Genomic DNA, 18,477 nt, shown 5'->3' on the forward strand with positions numbered 1-18,477 from the left:
GAAGAAAATAAAACGGGACATTATTGGCATGATGTCGATCCATTAAAAATAATTGTCCTCTGTGTTTAGGGAAACACGCACATGATGTTCGTGTCTGAGTGAGAGGTGTTCTCCAAGGGTCTATTGGAGGGGTCTCATGGTTAATGATGTGTTCACTTATTGGTGACGGATAATGTCATATCAGGAACTAATTGCCTGCACTGTTGCCTCATTAAGCACAGTGTGACGTCCTGCCGCGGGGCACTGGCTGCACACCTCGCTACAATCACTGTTATTTCAACACGTCCTCGATTCCCTCCTTCATCTCCTCCATCGCGTGCTCTGCTGTTCATTCTCCTGTCATGTTTCGCATTTACGCTCTCTTGATTGTGTGAATAGGGGGGCTATTTTTTTCTTCTCCAAATTATGAAAAGGACTCAGGGATTTCATTTCTGGCCGTGGAGATTGGTCTGACATCCTCACGCAAGCCACCTTTTAATTTAGCCGTCCTGTCAATACCTCCTTGTTTTCTCTGACATTTTTGTTTCACATCCTCCTTCTCTGATCTCTCCATCTCAGCCCATCTCTTCGCATCTCTGTTTGTCCGTCCACTTTTATGCTCTTTAACATTCACATTCTCCCTTCCATTTCATCTCTTTTTCCCCCCGTCTTATTCTCTGCAGTCACCTTCACACTCCTGATCTGGAGCAGTTGGCTCGCCTCTCTCTCCATCCATTCAACCCTCCACTTCGCACATGCCTACTGCCCTGCCTCTGGGCCACACTTCCCTCCTCCACACCCTCCCCCTCCTCCCCTCCATCTCAACCTCTCCCCCCCTCTTTTATTTATGGGAATATGCTGATGGGGCAAACCCAGGTAAAGATAGAATATTTCTCGGTACGCAGGGGTGAGAAACAGAAATTGAAATAGAAAGAGCAGCGAGAGGCTGAAGGAGTGAGAGTGCACGCGCAATTAATCACGGAGCTGTCATTTGTCCTAAAAAGCAAAGCTATTCATCAAAGGGAGCAGAGGAAAAAAATAAAGGGTGAACAAAAGGAAAGAGTGGAGTGGGAAAAATATGTATCACAGTATCTATGCAGGATCTAATTGGGTCAGCTGCAAATAATGTGGCTGTGTTAGTGCTGAGCTTCACTTGGGAGTTACAGCAGCAGGCTGGTTGGAGATCACCATCAGTGGGTGAGTGATTCAATCTCATGAGAGATAAAAAGCAATAAATAAGACAACCTCAGACCTCATGAGCAACCCCGACTCACCACGCTTCAAATCCAGTCGCTTGTTTTCTAACAGAACCAATAAAGTTGCTATATGAAAACACGGAATAGAGACCAAAACCACATCACCTAAATGTTGGAGTGACTTCTCTCCAAGAGTGCACACAAATGGAAAAATGGAACGAGGGAGAGGTATGAAATAAACAAAGAGTGAAATAACACATTTAACCTGAGGGAATATCATTCTGTCAATCTGTCATTTTTTTTGACAGGGGTCATTCTTTCTCCTGCATTACTGGCTCGGCTTGTCACAAAACGTTAGAAAAATGGAAACTTGAATTCAGATTTTTTTTTTAAAAACACGTCTGCTCTTTTTGTGTGTGCGCCCCTGCTTGTCACAGTTAAGGACAAATCACAGGTAGGGTTAATGGGATCCGTCTGTGCTGGAACTGCCCTCCAGAAAGAGAGGGGAAGAGAGAGGAAGACTGATAAAATGAGGGAAAGGTGAAAGCGGAAGGTGATGTTGGTGGTGGATGATAGCAGCGATGGGAAAGGTGGAGGGAGATGCCTCTTGTGCGAGGCCAGAAGGCATGCAGGGGCCGAAGTTGGGGACGTGGCGTGTGGTGAGAAGAATAATGCACCTTGACAGAACAGCACTCTCTGCCAACACGAACCAATGAGTCCCCCCGAAGCAGAGTGATGTGGAGCGCAAGCAGCACCTGTGACACCAACTGCCACCCCGGGGGAACATCAACAACTAGCCACCTGTTAAAAAATGCACTCGGCAACGTCACGCTGCCTGTTAAGTTTCCTACATTTCTTGTCATTGCCGTTTCTTTGAGATGTGTTGACTGCCCCAGATAGTCAAGGAAAATTAGCATTGTCCTGCTATCATGAGGAAAGTTATCTATTACTGCAAAATGACAAAAAAAGTGTTACATTTTTCCTTTTTTAAAATGAAAAGCTGAATTCAGAAACAAAAAACACACCCTTGATTAAATCACGGCACTCATAATTAGTTGCTACAGTAATGTTTTGATTCCAGTGAGCCTTTAGCTGCCTGATGCTACAAAGAAAGAGAAGTGAATTTCACCAGCACACCAGATATCAAGGGTGTTGTGTTATATCCTCTGACTAAAGTCAGCATTCACCAGAGACCTCTGGTTCTTTTGTGTTATACACTGTTCGACAGTGTCTTTTATTTTTTCACATCTCCTCTCTGTACGTTCATGAAGTACATTTCCCCCTTCCCAGCAGTCCAGTGAGAGAGAATAGCAGTACAAAGTGGATTTCATCTGCTCTGAACTCTTTATTGCAGAGGTTGAGAAGCGAGAGTGAAGATAAAGTCACTTTTTATCCCTAAGGTTTCAAAGATAAACTCTTAGCTCGCCTCATCTCAGGGTGTTTATTCCTCCAGAAGCTATGGGCTTAGCCCACAGCTGTCTACCTCCAAACTCGCAAACTCCAGCAACAATCTGCTCCACCATTAATAAAAGTGAGCTGGCCTTTGTCGTTTTGCTCCGGTCTGTTACAGCTAGTACTCATGTCCAGCTTGAGCGTGCATGGCTAAATTATTGTAGCTCATAAGCTCTTGTTCGTCTACACGAACAGCGTTGCTACTGCCAGCTCGGAAATTATTCCACATGCAGTTTGTGTATTGCTACAGATGATGACGTGAATATCTTTCATCCTCATCGAGGGAAAGGGAAAGCAGGAGAGAAAGAGAGAGAGAAAGAAGCAGAGCGTACAGGACAAATATTGGCCTTCACCTATTTTGTATATTCCTTTCATGTCTGTGACATATTTTACAGATACAAACTTTGAATGTGAACATGACTGTCTACAGATCGTTTTCAGGTATACATATATTTATATGTACTTTTGCAGCGAAGCACTTGCTTTGCAGAAAAAAATAGGGGAGACTCTGAATCTCTGGATGATGTGAGGTGGTGTGGCTGCTCTAACCTTAGTGGAAATGAAAAACAAGATGTTATGCCGTGCACATGCCTTTCAGGAAGAACTGAAACAACTATTGCTAGCCAGGGGCTATCGCTAGCATTAGCTGTCTTTCCTTCATAACTGCAGTTGTGGCAATGGCAAAAGATTGGACTGTCATTACGTACAACACATAGCAGTCCTGTAAGTTCAACACTTTGTACATCAACCTGCAAATTTATTCATGACATTGAGCAAAATACTGAGTCACGGAGTCATGGCCACCAGCTAATGTCCACCGTGGAGCTGGTTAAAAATGTATGTTTGGTTAGGGAGCGGTGTCAGGACACACTCAGCATTGCAATGTAAAAGAAGCGGAGAAGTAACTCAGGAATTCAAGATATGTGTGCATGATCTTTCAAGGACGAGTGTAGGAGAGGGTGAGCGTTTCCTTTGATCTTTATCAAAATCTATGCATTTTTTTTCCCCATCTTGTGTGGTGCCGAATGCTGAAAAATTCAGCGTGTGGCACTGCTACAGTATGTAAATAGAGGTTTACTTAATCTCAAAGCTAATGGCTGGCTGAGAGGCTGGGGAGGCTGTGGTCGTACACTTAATGGAAAACCTGCACTGCTTTGTGCTGTAGTAATGGCAGGAGATTATCTTGCCATGCAGAAGGACTGGATGAATGCTCCTCCACAAATTGGTCGTCCCCTCTCCCTCCTTCCTACCGATCTCTCTCTCCCTCTCTCCTTCTAGCTGTTAATTATTTATATTGCACACAAGAGCGACGTGAATGCTTTAATCACGCCAAAGTGGAGGCTGAGGGATGTGCGTTTGCGTTTGATTTTTCTGTACACACTCTGTTATTTGTCACTTGAGGTAGGTTTTGTGATTGCTTTTGTTTGCAAACAATGCAGCATTACTAAGTAATATTTCTCATCTGGTTTGCATCACGCATCTTTATCCGTCCTTTGACTGTCATTTACTTTTCTCCGCTATGCCACTGTGTTACATATCCATCCGACGGGCTACCTAATGTTTGCCCCAGAAAGATCAATACCACAGCGCCATTGTCCAGACTTCATTCTTCAAGCACAATTGATTGCGCTTCTTCCTCAGAACTGTCTCGGACACGGTAAACCAGACAAATCCATGTGGTTTGATGTCACTGCGGATGAAAACGGTGTCAATTAAGCCTGTGCCTATCGAATGTACTCATCACCTCGCTCACCGCATTGTCAATCTGTGGTTATGATGTTGTCACCTTTACATTCATGTGATATTATTGGTAGGAGTCATCTGAAGTTTGCCCGTATTCAACTTGTATGTGAATATGTCACTTCTGCCTCTATAGGGGGCTCTCCATCAAAGACACAAAACAAAAGACATTTGCTGAGTGTTGGTTTCGGAGTGTTCAGAGCCGAGAGAGAGTTTATCAAATACCTGGAATAACATCGAATTCTGCCAAGTTTACTCCTGTTTAGTAGTCTGAGGAGCTGACCTCCATTTTCGAATGTTTAAGTACTGTAATGTTGACTGCCAACAGGGACTGGAGGGAAAATGCACATGAGTTATGGAGAGGAGAAGGGGAACGTTGAGAGAGAAACCGGAGTCTTTGTCAAGAGCTAACCTGAACACAAACAATCGTATACATTAGCTTGCATCTTTTGCACAGTAAAGTAATCTTCGGAGTTTGTTTGGAGAATTTAAAGGATCCTGCTTATCAAATGATCCAGAAATCCTACATATTATATCTCCAATTTTAAAAAATTGTGCCCTGTCTTGTTCTGTTCATGTTATTTTCTGTTGCTCTGTTGTATTGAAGAAAGGCCTTTTTCACATGTTGCCTAGGGGGCTACAGAGGAAATACAGCCTTTTAGCCATGTCAAGTGGAATTTCGGTTTCTCAGTGGACACGACACTCATCTCATGGGTGAAAGTCCTGTTAGATGTTCCTTTCGATACATTACCTGACTTCCTCCTTTTCTCCCATAATTCACAAGTACTGCGGACACTAGAGGTCGCCCTCTGACAGTAAACATCTTAATAGGCAGAAGACAAACAGTTCTTTGAGGGCACGATGGTCTGGACTAAACTAACTGAAACTGTCTTGGGCCAAGGTTGTACCAAATTACAAAGTTCTTTAATCAATTTATTTCACAACTGAAAGGTCCAGATGCTGCTAAAAAGCCCTCACCCACTGCCAGGAATAAAAATGTGATGGTGAAATACTTATTACTTTTTTATTTTTGTTGGACTACTGGCAACAAATACATAACATAGCATATAAAATCCCCTAAATAGCCAAAAAACCCCTGGATTCCCACCACCAAAAATGTGACGCATTCACTCTTGTCTGTTTGATTGTTGGTTGGTTGGTTCGTCAGTAAGATTTCACAAAAATGACTAAATGTATTTCCACATAACTTGGAAAGAAGACGGGTCCTGGCCCCATTTACTTTTGCTGCAGATCCGGAAAAAGAGACAGCGCCAGGATTTTTTTTTGTCACTTTACTCTAACATTGCCGGTGAGGGCGATTTTCAACACTATCGTTATTTTCTCATGGGATAATGCACAAATCTTGATCTCTGTGTAAATCATCCGTGACCTAAAGGTGTTGAAACTAAAGTAAGAGCCCTCTTGGTATAAAACACTGTGTCTCTTAGCTGCTCAGACACGTGTAGAGCATCTGAGAGTCCTGGTGGTCAGCAGGTCAGCTGTGAGAGCTCTGCAGATGTTTGATCACTGATGCTGTGGATGGTGAGAGGACTCTGTCATCTTCCCAGAAAACCAGAGTTTTTGCTTCAGCAGCACTTCTGCATTAATTTCCGAGCTACTTCAGGCATGTATCCCATGTCTACAGCACATGTTTATAGACAAATAGTTCGACATCGGTAGACTGTGCATTCATTTATCTCATCTCGGCTCATTTAGCCATCATGTTCTTTTTGCAAATTAATGAATATACTGTGTAATGGTCTGTTAGCGCAATATTGATGAGATGACGCTGTTAGTAATGAGATGCCCAAAGTAAATCAAAGTGTTTACAAATTGGCGAGCGCACGCAGTCACCTCACATCTTCCTCCAGCTGACCATTAATTTAATTGACTAGGGTTGTTGTTGTTCATCTGCTACTTTTCAACCGTGGAAAATTAGATGGTTATCAGTTAATGACTTGACGGTTTTCCGACCATCAATGCGTCATTGAAATGTTTATTTTCTGTGTTCTTCGCCACATACTCCAATCAAAGGGGCCCTACTGCTATTTGTGACGTAGAAGATGTGTTTTTGGCTCTTTTTCTCCGAGAGTTTTTCATTTTTTTATGGCCATTTTATTCCTTTGAAGTCTTCTTTTCAGCTCCCCACCTCTTAACTTTTAATTGTTTTCCTTTTGAAATATATTCCTCCTAACCCTTTAAGCTTTATAATCCCTGTAATCATTATTACTTCACCATATATGGAAGTATTTCATGTTTTATGCAGTATCTGGGCTGTTCTTGAATATGGCTAGTTATATATTCATTGCTTTACCAAAAGGTCATTACAGAACAAGAAATCTACAGTGTGTTAATGTTGTGGTGCATTAATTTACAAAATGTGCCCCTTGTAGAAAATTATTCTTTATACTACATTTAATGGGCGTTACTATGCATTGTTACATAACTGACATTTAAAGGGGCCCTATGTAAGAATTCCTCGTCTCTCTCAGTCGCCTCCTCAGTGACTCTCTACTCTCCGCTAACAGCGAACAACAGTAGCTAATGTCAGATTAAAAATGGAGTCTGCTAACATGAACTAACGACGGGCTTCCACAGAGCCCCTAAACTTTACATATGTCCACATCAGCTTTATCATTATAATAAGGAAATAAACACAATCTTTTTTTAATGCTCTTTAAATGACAAATTAACTGTATTTATTTATCAAACGATGGCTTTATTAGTCTAGTTTAACTTATTTGACATATCTATCACTAAAGCATGAGGGGGAGAAATCCAACGACTGTCGAGAGGCTCTTCAGCCTCGGCAGCATTAGTGCAGGCTATGATTCGAGAGATGTCAGGTAAGCGTTGTGAAAGCGAGCATGATAAGGCACGTTTGATGAGTTTTCAGTCCATTATGCAGATATTTGAATTAACAACTGCACTGTGATTACTGAGAAAGACTTCAGACAGGTATAACTCAATTTTAAACTCATTTATTTCACCTTTATTTAAGCAGGTATTCCTATTGAAATCAAGAACTGGACCTGGCCGAGGTACCAGCCATACACAATCACAACATATCACATCACATCATAATCAGAACGTGATGAACAACAATCACATAGAAGAAAAGAACAGGTAATCAAACAACTCTCAAGACAAACAATATGGCTCCTCAAAGTACCACCAACAGAAGCTCCTCTCACCCACAGAAAACACTGTTCCTGAACACCTCATCAGTATCATACAGTTGCATAATTTATGCCTCATGGCAAGTTTGGCAGGTGAGAATTGCTTTAGCAGAGCTGCTCTGTTGTTGTCCGCAGTGCCGGCTCAGGCGTGTGTGAGCTGACCAATCAGAGCAGTCTGGGTATTCAGGAGGGGGGAAGCTTAAAGAGTCAGGAGCTAAAACTAAGATAGAGGGGGAATATAGAGCTGCAGCACTGGACAGTATGAGATGAGGAAACCAAAAGAAAGCCCTGAAAATATGCATAATATGTTTTCCTCTTTAAAGCAGCCACTTGAAGGAGCGTATGTGGGAGACAGAGAAGGGTACAGAGGTAATTTTGAAGATATGCCAGAGCTGTTGTCTGGGAGTGGACAATGATGTACAACCAACCAAATATAATGATAAAGGATGCAAGAGTGAGTTAGATATTTTGCTTTTGTATTAAAGCATGAAGAAGCTTGAGTCAGTGCTTGATAAATTGGAGCAGGCTGCATGCTTGTACAATATGTCACCGTCGTCAATCACAGGTCAAATCAAAATTACAGAAACACACATTGACGTATTTGGTATTTGTGAGGGGCGTGCTTTGTAAAATGTCAAAACCCATCACAGATACTGATGATATGATTCATTGTTTCAGCACAGAGCATGAAGTCTCCAAGAACCGAACATCAGAGGTTTAACACTCCAGATTTCGCGTTGAAACTCTCACAAACGCACATCTTTTCCTCCTGCTTCTCGTTCATCCCTTCATTCTTGTGGTCCGGAAGTAATTTACTGCAGCATCACCCCGAACAGATCCACACTGTTATTTGATGTATTGTGTTGTTTGGTTCGTTTTATTACTGTGGCAGGTGTCAGACGATACTGCGAGGGCTGCCACAGTTGGATGCATGCTGACAAACACACACACAAACACTGACACACACATATGCTTGGCTGATATTGGCCATAGTCATAACCAACACAAAGTAATCTGGCAGTGTGATTGTATGGCTGGCAGAGTATTTTGTTCAGCTAAGTCAACACGCAGAATTTAATTTCCTCTTTCCGTCCTTCAGCTTGTGGGGTTGTTGTTTTTTTTCCTGATCCCTGGGCAATGTTTCCTTTTGTGTGTGTTTTAATATTTTCACACTCATTTTCCTCTCTTTCCACCGTTTATTTATCTGCCTGAGTGTGCTTGTTTTTACTGGTGTCTGTCTGTCTGATGTCGGTCCGTCTCCTCATCTGTCTCTCTGTCTCGCTCTGCCCGTCTGTCTGTGACTTTCTCTCTCATCCCGTACACACACAAACACACACTCACACCTCCTTTTTCCCGGGTTTCCTTAAATCCATCCCGAATGCTGAGAAAGTGAGTGACGGCACTATATATGCACAGTCTGCAAGCGACTGACTGGGATTTTAACCAGATACGTCACAAGTGAAGGGGAAGGGGAAGAGGGAGGGACGGGGGAGAGGAGAGGAGGAGAAACCAACAGAGACAGAGAGAGAGAGAGAGTACAGAGGGATATATTGACTCAAAGCTGGTCTTCGTGCTCCTCAGTGTGTGAGAAACAGGACGTGAGAGCAGGCAAGATGGAGTGCTGGCACAGATGAAGACTGTCCCTGGGTATGTATTTGTGGCTATATTGGTGCATGTCTGAGTGTGTGCGTGTGTGCGCACATGTGCCTGCATGTGTGCATCTGGATGGAAGAGGGGCGAGAGCGGCTGAGTTTGTGAGCAACATGCTGCAAGTGATCATCCGTATGTGGGTACCCGAGCAGTGAATTTGGGTGTTGTTACATAAGACGAGTGTGAGCGACTGAATGAGTGTAGGTATCGAAGACAGGACCCAGCGGTTTGGGGTCTTTATCATCTGGTCTTCATGCACATGTGTGTGTGAGAGAGAGAACAGGAGAGAGAGAGATGGCGAGAGTCTGTTTAAGTGCTGTAACTTAGTATAGTGAGGAAGGAGGGATGTGCTGCCAGAGAGGCAGTTCACAACTGAGTCAAGTCTTGTTCTGTTTGGATGTCGGCTGCAGTGTGTGTTTTGGGTTCTGAACACGTATGTCAGTGTGTGCAAGATGGAGAGAGTCGCTATTTGTTATGATGTTTCCCCCAAAACTGTGGAGTCCCCTCAGTACCTGTTTGGGTCTGCGCCTGGGTTTTTCTCGTTCTGTTGAGACGATGTCAGCGTGAAGGCAGAGTCTTATCTACCCACAGACATGCTTGTATATGAAAAAGCACAGGAGGTCGTGCAAGTTGATTTAAAGGAACACAATGATCTTCCTTGAGAGAGACCCTCAAATACTGCCGCTCTGGGTTGGCGGCCGCCCCAAGCTGTCAACTCATAGATTACTGGCTTTCTTCAGGAAGTTTCATTTTTGTTGTTTGAACCAAAGTCTGAACGTCTGAACTGAACCAAAAGCAAATCCAAACAGTTGAACAGCAAACGGAAGTTTAACTTAAGCTGAAACAATTCATCCATCACCCGATCGACATAGAATCAATCTGCGACAGTTCTGACAAGCGACTGATCGTTTGAGCCATTTTTCAATCAAAAGTGGCAATGAATTTGCTGCCTTTTCTTCGTTTTGTATAATTGTTAATGGATTATCTTTCAGTCCGACAAAAACAAGCATTTCCACCACGTGAGATTGGACTTTGGACTTTGGAATCTTCACATTTTCCCGACATTTTGTGATCCAAATGGCGAAATCGATTAACTGAAAAGGAAAAGATAGATTAAACCATACGGGTGAAATTGATAATCATTAGTCGGAGCCTCAGTCACCACAAGACAAAAAACGGGGCTCCGAAGAGGTTATTTATTTGCGTTCGGATAAGAAACGTATCTGTCACAAACAACATGTACAGACATAAAGGGAGGGAGAGAGAGCTGGGTGTTGATACTAACCAGCTGTGACACGATAGACACAACAAACCGGGTGATGACAGGTGACATACATCCTGTAATGACCTGCCCATGTAGCCGTGCTAAGAGTGGTGAATTAGTTGTGTCATCTAGCGGAGGTACTTGTGAATGAAGTGGATCTGCTACTGTGCTACTGCCTGTTTCATTATCTACTTCTTTTTTGTCTTCAAAATTCAAAGTTTTTAATCTGGGACAGCGGCACCAGTAAACAAAGAAAACAATCCTCACATCCGAGTTTGAAGTCGGTCCCTGTGATCGCCCAAATCAAACCAGTTCTTGAAATAATAAACGGAGTGGTGGCACAGTGGGAGTGCGGAGGAAAAAGCAAGTCTTAATCACTGCGAGGAAAATAGGAAATGATAGCATTTGGCTTTAACGAGGTTTGGAGTTCGGCAACAGTTATTACGCTTCATTTAGCGACAAATATGCTAAGGACTAAGAGAAGCTTCAAATGGTATTATGTAAATATTTCTCAGGGGACTTGCAGATGAGAGAGAGAGGAGTGAATGCGCGTGATAAGGGGAGGATTAAAGTGAAGTGCAGATACACAAGTGACATCACTTGTTCGTACTTTACAGCACTACATTTGAATATTAATTCAGAGCACAGCCATGGTGTGCTGACACAATGTGTGAGTCACACTTGAAGTGCCAAAAGGTTCTGGCAAAGAAATCTATTCTGGCTTTTGAAGGAGTCAGATTTGCGTCAACTGATGAACACAGACGCTTATTACAGCTTCCTCCACGATGTATGAGATGTGCTGCGAATGTTAACATATTGCTAATGTTGCCGATCCCCCTGCTGCCACTGCTGCTATACAAAAAAAAAAAAAGTTGGGATCTCGGCTGAGAAGGAGGATGTGACTGTGTTGTCTTGTCTCTTTCCTCTAGTTCTGAGCCTCTTGTTCCTCCCCTCTGCTATGATCCCTGCTGTTAATCTCTTTGTCCTTCCTCGTCCATCTCTTTCTCTGTCCGTCTCATCCCCTCATTGTCACCCCACAGTCCCGTTCGACAGTCCACATGAGCGTCTCCAAGCCCCCGCCGCCACCCTCCACCTCCCACCTGACCATCCCCCCTTCCTCCACCTCCACCCCTTCCTCGTCCGCCTCCTCCCCCTCGGCGACACCCCACTCCAACGCTATCCCGCCTCCCTCGCCGGTCAAGATCTCTATGCAGGAGCACTTTGCCATCAATGTGTGCCCGGGCCCCATCCTCCCCATCCCACAGATCTCTGACTTCTTCCCACGTTTCCACGACTATCCCTGCACGCCCCCGCCTCCGAGGGAGAAGAAGATCCTAAAAGAGGAGACTTTCAACGGGGAGACGGGTGGAGGATACAAGGATGGGGAGAGGAGGGAGAGCAACGAGGGAGACAGGGAGGAGGCGCTCGACTCTGATGATGATGACAGTGAGTTCCGAGAGGGGCGAACAAAGTTTTCCCGCGTGTTTGTTTATTCATGTGCAGATTAATAGGCAAAGAAAAACAACACTTCCAGCAGTCGTTTTATTCCCACTCAAAATGAGTTTTCTTCATTTTCTGCAGAAGCACAACATATTTTTTTCTTTTCAGAGCAAATGTGGAGTCAAGCATTTTTTCCCAGAGTGTTTGTCACTCCTACTTTAGGTGACAGACCGCCTCTGATGATTTATGAGACAATGCTGCAGCCTGCAAGTTTCTGCTCGTTTCCAAACAGTAATCAAAAAAGACAGATCAATTCACATTAAGCCGCGTCATGTTTTAAGAGGCCATCTGCTACAAATATGACTCAGAGCTTTTGAGTGTGTGTGTGTGATTGACTGAGTGTGTCTGTCCCTTCACCGGCAGTAATTGCCGTGGTTTGTCTTGTTTTCAGCCTACCTGGGAACGCTGGAGTTCACCCTGCTCTTTGATCAGGAGAACAACTGTCTTCATTGTACGATTCACAAGGCAAAGGTACACACTATTTCAATATCTTCACCGTATAAACGGGCCTCTGTATGCTCGTCTCTGTATGCGCGGTTGCATAATCTTCCTTGAAGGCCCCAATGAGAACAATTCCCCTGTAATGCTTTTATGTTCGCACAAGACGTCAGACTGCTTTCTCTCAACCTTTTTAAAGTAACGAGCTCGCCACGCGCCCTCAGCAGCGTGACAGCTCCAGACAAAAGTCTACGAAATGCTGGATAACGGCGTTCTGTTGCTTTTGGTGTGGCTACTGTACAAGGACACAAGCCTTGTATTACATATTGTGTACTGTCACATGATGTTAATTATGTAAATCATGTTGAACGGTTCTCTTGAGGACAACGCAAAAGGAGTCTAGGAGGGTAGAAAATAGTGGCGTGGAGAGAAACACCCAGAGGCGGCGTTGAGATGTAACTACTGTAGAGGAGGTCTGACACATTCACCCTCTTTTTTTCTGACCCTGTCAGCTGTGTGACGCGTTTGAGGGCATGATGACGTCACCTTTGACACTACAGTGCATGTGTGTGTCTGCTTGTGTCCACAGGGACTGAAAGCCATGGACTCCAATGGGCTGGCTGATCCATACGTCAAGCTTCATCTTCTCCCCGGGGCTAGCAAGGTCACTACTCCAACCTCACCTCAGTGGCAATTAACGTAACATGCAACCACACTGGGCTGTCCCAGACACTGACACTCCCTCAGGAAAGTCCCACATCACACACAAACTGCTGGCATGAGATAATCATTTATTGAAAAGCCTGAAAATAGAAAAAACATTTCATACATTATTCAACTGAAGAAAAACCCCCCAAAATTTATATTTGTAAATAACAGTCTTCCTTGTTGATTCTTGTTGAGCAGACGGCATGAAAAGGACAGAATGCACATGCAACATAACATGGGTTACACACAGCAGCGGGTTAATTTAGTGTGTCGTTTTAAGCCGTTGAGCAGGGCACATTTTGGCTGGTTACTGCTTAATGTGGCTCGTCCGGCGCTCTGCTTTATCGAGCACAAACACGTTCTGGTCTGCTGCACAGCTCTTGTCTTGTTTTCAGCTCAAGCAGCAGGGAAGATAAGGCTTGCCACAACAGCAACCCCCCAGCTCCGGCAGAATGCAACCTGTTGTCGGCCATTTTGGCTCAAGGTTGACACGAAAGGAGGTTATGAAAAGCATGTGGGGTGGGGGAAAACAGAGCCAAGCCGGGTTGGGTGAGGCAACTGTCTGAGGTCTAAGGTGCTAACAATAACAATGTCTGGGGTATTTTTTGTCCTCCAGCCTTCCTCTGTCTGTCTTCTCTCCCACTGTTATCGCTCCTCTTTCCCCACTTTCCACCCATATCTCTGTCTCTATCTCACTATCTGCCTGTGACCCTCTTTGACCTTGAAATACCAACAGTGTGTGGAGAAAAGGGAGACAACTGAGAGGGAGGAAAAGGGGGGGAAAAGAGAGAGAGGGGGAGTGGAGAAAGAGAGGGAGGGGGAGACAGATGAGGGGAGGACAGCAGCAGGTGGTTGTCATGGAAACAGGGAGGATTGTTACACGGCTCACGTCAACAGGCGAGCGTTGATGGGGGGGGAGAGGGATGGTAGGGGTGGTGGTGAGGGGAGGGGGGGGCGCAGAGAAAGCGTCAATGAGTAGGTAGGCAACCATGAACTGCGGCTTGTTAAATAACCACCAGACGGGGGCCGCGTACGAACGTGCACATGCAGAAGTGTGCGTGATGGACACACACTCACACACCTACTCTTGGCCACAGTCAGACTCTGCACGCAAGCACTGCGATGAATAATCCAGAACACAAAAGGTTTCAGTTTCTGTAAAGAATCGAGTTTCAAAATATTGAGAGCAGAGGCACGCGATAAAGTCCCACTCATCGTCCTCCCTCTTCCTCGGTCTCATGTCCTCCAGCACATACTCTTTAACTGGAACACAGTCGAGCATGCTGTCTTGAGATGTCAAACATGCGCTGTAACACATGCGGCGCATGACCTTGTGTGTATACAGACACATGCTAAGGCTTTAGTCTCAGTCACACAGAGATGCTCTCTTCATCCGTCCCTCCTTCTCTATCGTCCCTCTCTTGCTCTCACACACAAACATGTACACACAGTCGTTCCTAGTTCCTCTGTCATCGTCACTGGTATTTTCCTCTGTCCATTCCTAATCGTGGTGCATGGAAAACCCGCACACAGCCAGACTGCTCAGCCGCAGCTGTAGGAAGAAGGGATTGAGAGAGAGAGGCAGTGTGAGATACGTAAAAATATCCATGCAGACAGATGGAGAAAAAGACAGCAGAGTGTGTGATGGACAGATGGAAGGCTAGAGATAAAACATTTAGAAACAGATGCAAAAGCACTGGTGTCGAGGGAAAATGGAGGCTGGGAGTGACAGAGGGCAGGGAAAGGGAACTTGTGTTTTAAGCTTTTGTAGATGTAACATGTGGCAGGATATGTGCTCAGAAAGTCAAGCCAATTCAATCAATAAGGGGCGATGATTGTTTGTGAAGCAGTTGTTGGCACACATACAGCTGTGAAACACCACAGCGAATCGTGACTCTGCCTCCTGCACATTAATGAATCAAACAAACGACATGAATCGAAACAACTTGTTCCCTTCATGGACCAACCTCCAGAGGACTGATTCCTGTGGATTAACCCAAAGTTTCCAGCAGAAAACGAGGAATTAAAAGGTGACAGTTATGGGAAGAGAGGAGGCAGCCCAGGCAGAACAATGGGATGTGGGGACAAAAAACAGACCAAGAGAAAAAAGATGGAAGGGAAGGTTCAGCATCTGGCCCTGAGGCGTTAGCAAGAGGCTGACTGTGGCAGCGAGGAGAAGACAGACATGAGTAGGAGTGTTTGGAGAAAGAAGCCTCCATACTTTCTCTACCAACTGGACATTCAGAGTGAATGAACTGGCAAAGGTGCGGATATTTCTAACCAGTTTGTAGACTGTTAAAAGATGAGCTGTAGATTCTTCGTATTTTTCTTATTTGACAAAAATTCAAAATGTGTTTTAGTCCTCTGTCAGTGCTTTCATACTTCTCTGTGCCAGTCGGTGGCATTCAGCCCCAAGTCAAATTGTTCCTCCTAAGATGTAAATCTTTAAAAATGGGTCACAAAGATATATTTTTTCGTTTTAAAGATAAAAAAAAACCTCCCTATAAGCTTGGCTGTGTTGTTATTTCCGAAATGTTACCAAAATAAAAGAGTAAACAGTGCATTCGAATAAATTAAAGAGCTTGTGTTAGTAATAATGATTTTGTGTCTTATCCAACAAGGGGTACTTTGCACATTTGAGGTCATTTTGGTCATTATAAGCCTGTGAAAATGGTTGTGCAATGTTTTCTGTGTCTGTGAGAGGAGCTCCTTAAAGTGAAGAAAAGAAAAAAAAAACATGATGATGTAAGCCTTAAAATCAGAAAGCCTGAGTAACAAACAACTCAAGAGGAATATGAACGATCTGGGCAATTACCAAGCAGTAAGGGTCACATTATTCTTCTCCCATTGTAGGGTTTCAGTGGATAACTCGGTTTCTTTAAAAAATGTGCCATGTGAGCGATCCCATGTAGCTTAAATCTTGTCCTATCTCACAAACAAAGCCAGGTACTGGGTTACCACAGAGTGGGAGATGTTCACCAGTGAATTCAAGTTTTCAACCACCAGATTCTGGGAACAAAGGCAATCTGAGGTCTGTTTAATCACAGCCAACAAAGAGGGCGATGACCATCAACCTATTCTCAGTGATTCCTCTGCTTCTGAGTATCCTGATCACTCAGGACTTCTGAATACCTTGGATTTAACAAGATCTCTTATAAAGCTTGAGCGAGGTCATCATCCCACCATCCCTCAACTGTGCCACCAACCTCCTCTTGGGGATGTTTCCATCCAACAGTTGGCTTTATTCAGTCACTGCCCCTAAAACTCAAGTACTGGATTAAACATCGGTGACTCTTTGGCAGCAGATATCTTCTGGTGTCCTTGCCACCAGCAGGAGCATGATTCTTTTTTGTGGACACCAAAGACAAATTGCTCTGCCCCCCACAGTGAGAAAGAGATTCCCTTTTCAGCTCATACCCTCAGCTTTCCAACTGTCAAACAGCTATTGATGCACCAAGGCACTATGAATAACTGGTGAAGCCTTTTGGTCTGGCCAATGCCAGATGACCCCACCAAGGTCAAGGCAGTCACAGACTGTCGCATCTTATCCTCTCTCAAGCAGTTGAGGCGTATCCTGGGATTTGCCAATTATTGCTGGTGCTTCATCCATAATTACAGTTCTGTGGCTGCCCCCTTCGAAGCCTTCATTTCCCAGGATACTATGCATGTGTGGTCCTGGTCATCCGAGGAGGCCTTTGGGGAGCTAAAACGTCAAACTGTCCCCAACGGAGAGGAGCTGCTACATTGGCAATCATCAGCTGTCAAGCCAACTCTGAAAGAGTGAAACTGGTACAATGGGGCTGAGGTACTTGGGATGGATGCACACTGGCTCTTGTAAGTCAGCGTTTCTGTTGCTCCTTGATGTGACAGTGAGAGTTTATTGTGGACTCACTGTTCTGCTCTTAGTACACGAACACCTGCCAGGCTCCTGCCAAACTTCTCCAACTGTTGCCTGTACCAACATTTGCCTGTACTATGTCGCCTGTGAACCTCAATTCACCTCTCATTTCTGGAAGGGGTTTTGCAGTCTCATAAGGGCCACCATCAGCCTTTACACTGTTCCATTTACAGTTCAGTGTGCAGATGGAGTGTGTGAGCCAGGATATGGAGATGGCTGTTTGATGCATCTCCTCCTGCAACCCTGCATTGGTGCAAAGAACCTCTGTGGGTAGGGAATGCACACAACGTTCCTCAAAAGTCTGCCAGTGGCCCATTCCATCGAATGCGCCCACAGGACTTACCTCTGACAGGGGAGTCCAGGAAATTGTCTCTTAGCTTTGTGGGATCTCTCAAGTGATCAAAGATCCATCTTTGATTGTTCTGGTCAATATGAATCACTCCACTTTCCGTGTCTCCCAGGTCAAGCCTGTGAAGGAGAGCCTACTTCAGCCCTCCCTCAGACCCCTCCAACCAACTGGTTCATCGATGGCCAACTTGTCTTCAGTCTTCCTGATATAATCCTGACTGGCACTTTTCAGATTGAGACAGTGATTGAAGACTTTTTCTGCAGTTCTTTGGAACAGCCTGGAGGGAAGTCAGGAGCCGTCTCCAGAGGAGGGAACTGTCACGATAATAATTAATTCCTAGTCCCATTTTTTCCCTTTCCTTTTTCCCCTGCCGTGAACTAACCATCTGCTGTTTCAGATGTTAGTCCAAATACCCTGCAGTAGTCCCTGTATTTCTGACTTTCTTCATTACCTGACCTTCCCGCCCACCTATACACCTGTCCTCACTTCCCCATCAGCCCAGAAGCATATTGGCCCACTTCTATTTATTCCAATCGTAGACCCACTGCCTTACACCTGGCTGCTAGCCTGATGCTACCTGCCTGGCTTTGACCTTGGTGATTCTGTTATTCTTGTATAAAACTAAGAAAGACTGTCAGTTGTTAGTTTGATCAACGTATTATTGGTTTTCATCTTTGAATAGGTTTTGTTTACAATGTGAAAAATGTAAATCTACAAGGTAACTAGCAACCATACCTGTACAGGCAAATATTTTCCACCACTGGTGGCCACTCCTGCTGCTCAGGACGTCCATATAGCTGTACTTTGGCTCCACAAAGTCTTATGAACCCACATTTTATGACTGAAGAATGTGTCTAGAGTGTGGCCACTTACACCAGACGTATCGCTTTGTGATAGTTGTGTGCCAGAATATATGTAACTAGGGAGTCATTCGAAATGCATTAAATAATGTTACACAACATAACATAATATCCTATAAGATAATATAAATCAAAACTTAAACAAGATGAACACATCCTGAAGGAAACTGTGGGGAATGAGGCACCAAATGGCTGCAAACTTTATTTATGGATGATGATGCCATTAAGGGCTCATGGACATTTCCTCTTCTGGAAAGCTTTAAT

At 44.3% G+C, this 18,477-nt stretch overlaps 1 protein-coding gene across 2 annotated transcripts in view; it reads left to right on the plus strand.

Moving 5' to 3' along the window:
* doc2g (double C2-like domains, gamma) overlaps positions 1-18,477 on the plus strand; it is a 76,994-nt gene that overhangs the window by 25,114 nt on the left and 33,403 nt on the right. Inside the window, exons 1-4 of one of the 2 annotated variants that reach the window (XM_030434931.1) lie at positions 8,917-9,193; positions 11,501-11,906; positions 12,352-12,431; positions 12,988-13,062. In XM_030434931.1, the coding sequence (XP_030290791.1) occupies positions 11,519-11,906; positions 12,352-12,431; positions 12,988-13,062 (543 nt within the window). In that variant the 5' untranslated portion in view covers positions 8,917-9,193; positions 11,501-11,518. Of the gene's footprint in view, positions 1-8,916; positions 9,194-11,500; positions 11,907-12,351; positions 12,432-12,987; positions 13,063-18,477 lie in introns of those variants that run through there. The other variant, XM_030434940.1, reaches the window with a different exon arrangement.

Source organism: Sparus aurata, chromosome 1 (assembly GCF_900880675.1).
Source record: "Sparus aurata chromosome 1, fSpaAur1.1, whole genome shotgun sequence".
Classification (NCBI taxonomy): Eukaryota; Metazoa; Chordata; class Actinopteri; order Spariformes; family Sparidae; genus Sparus; species Sparus aurata.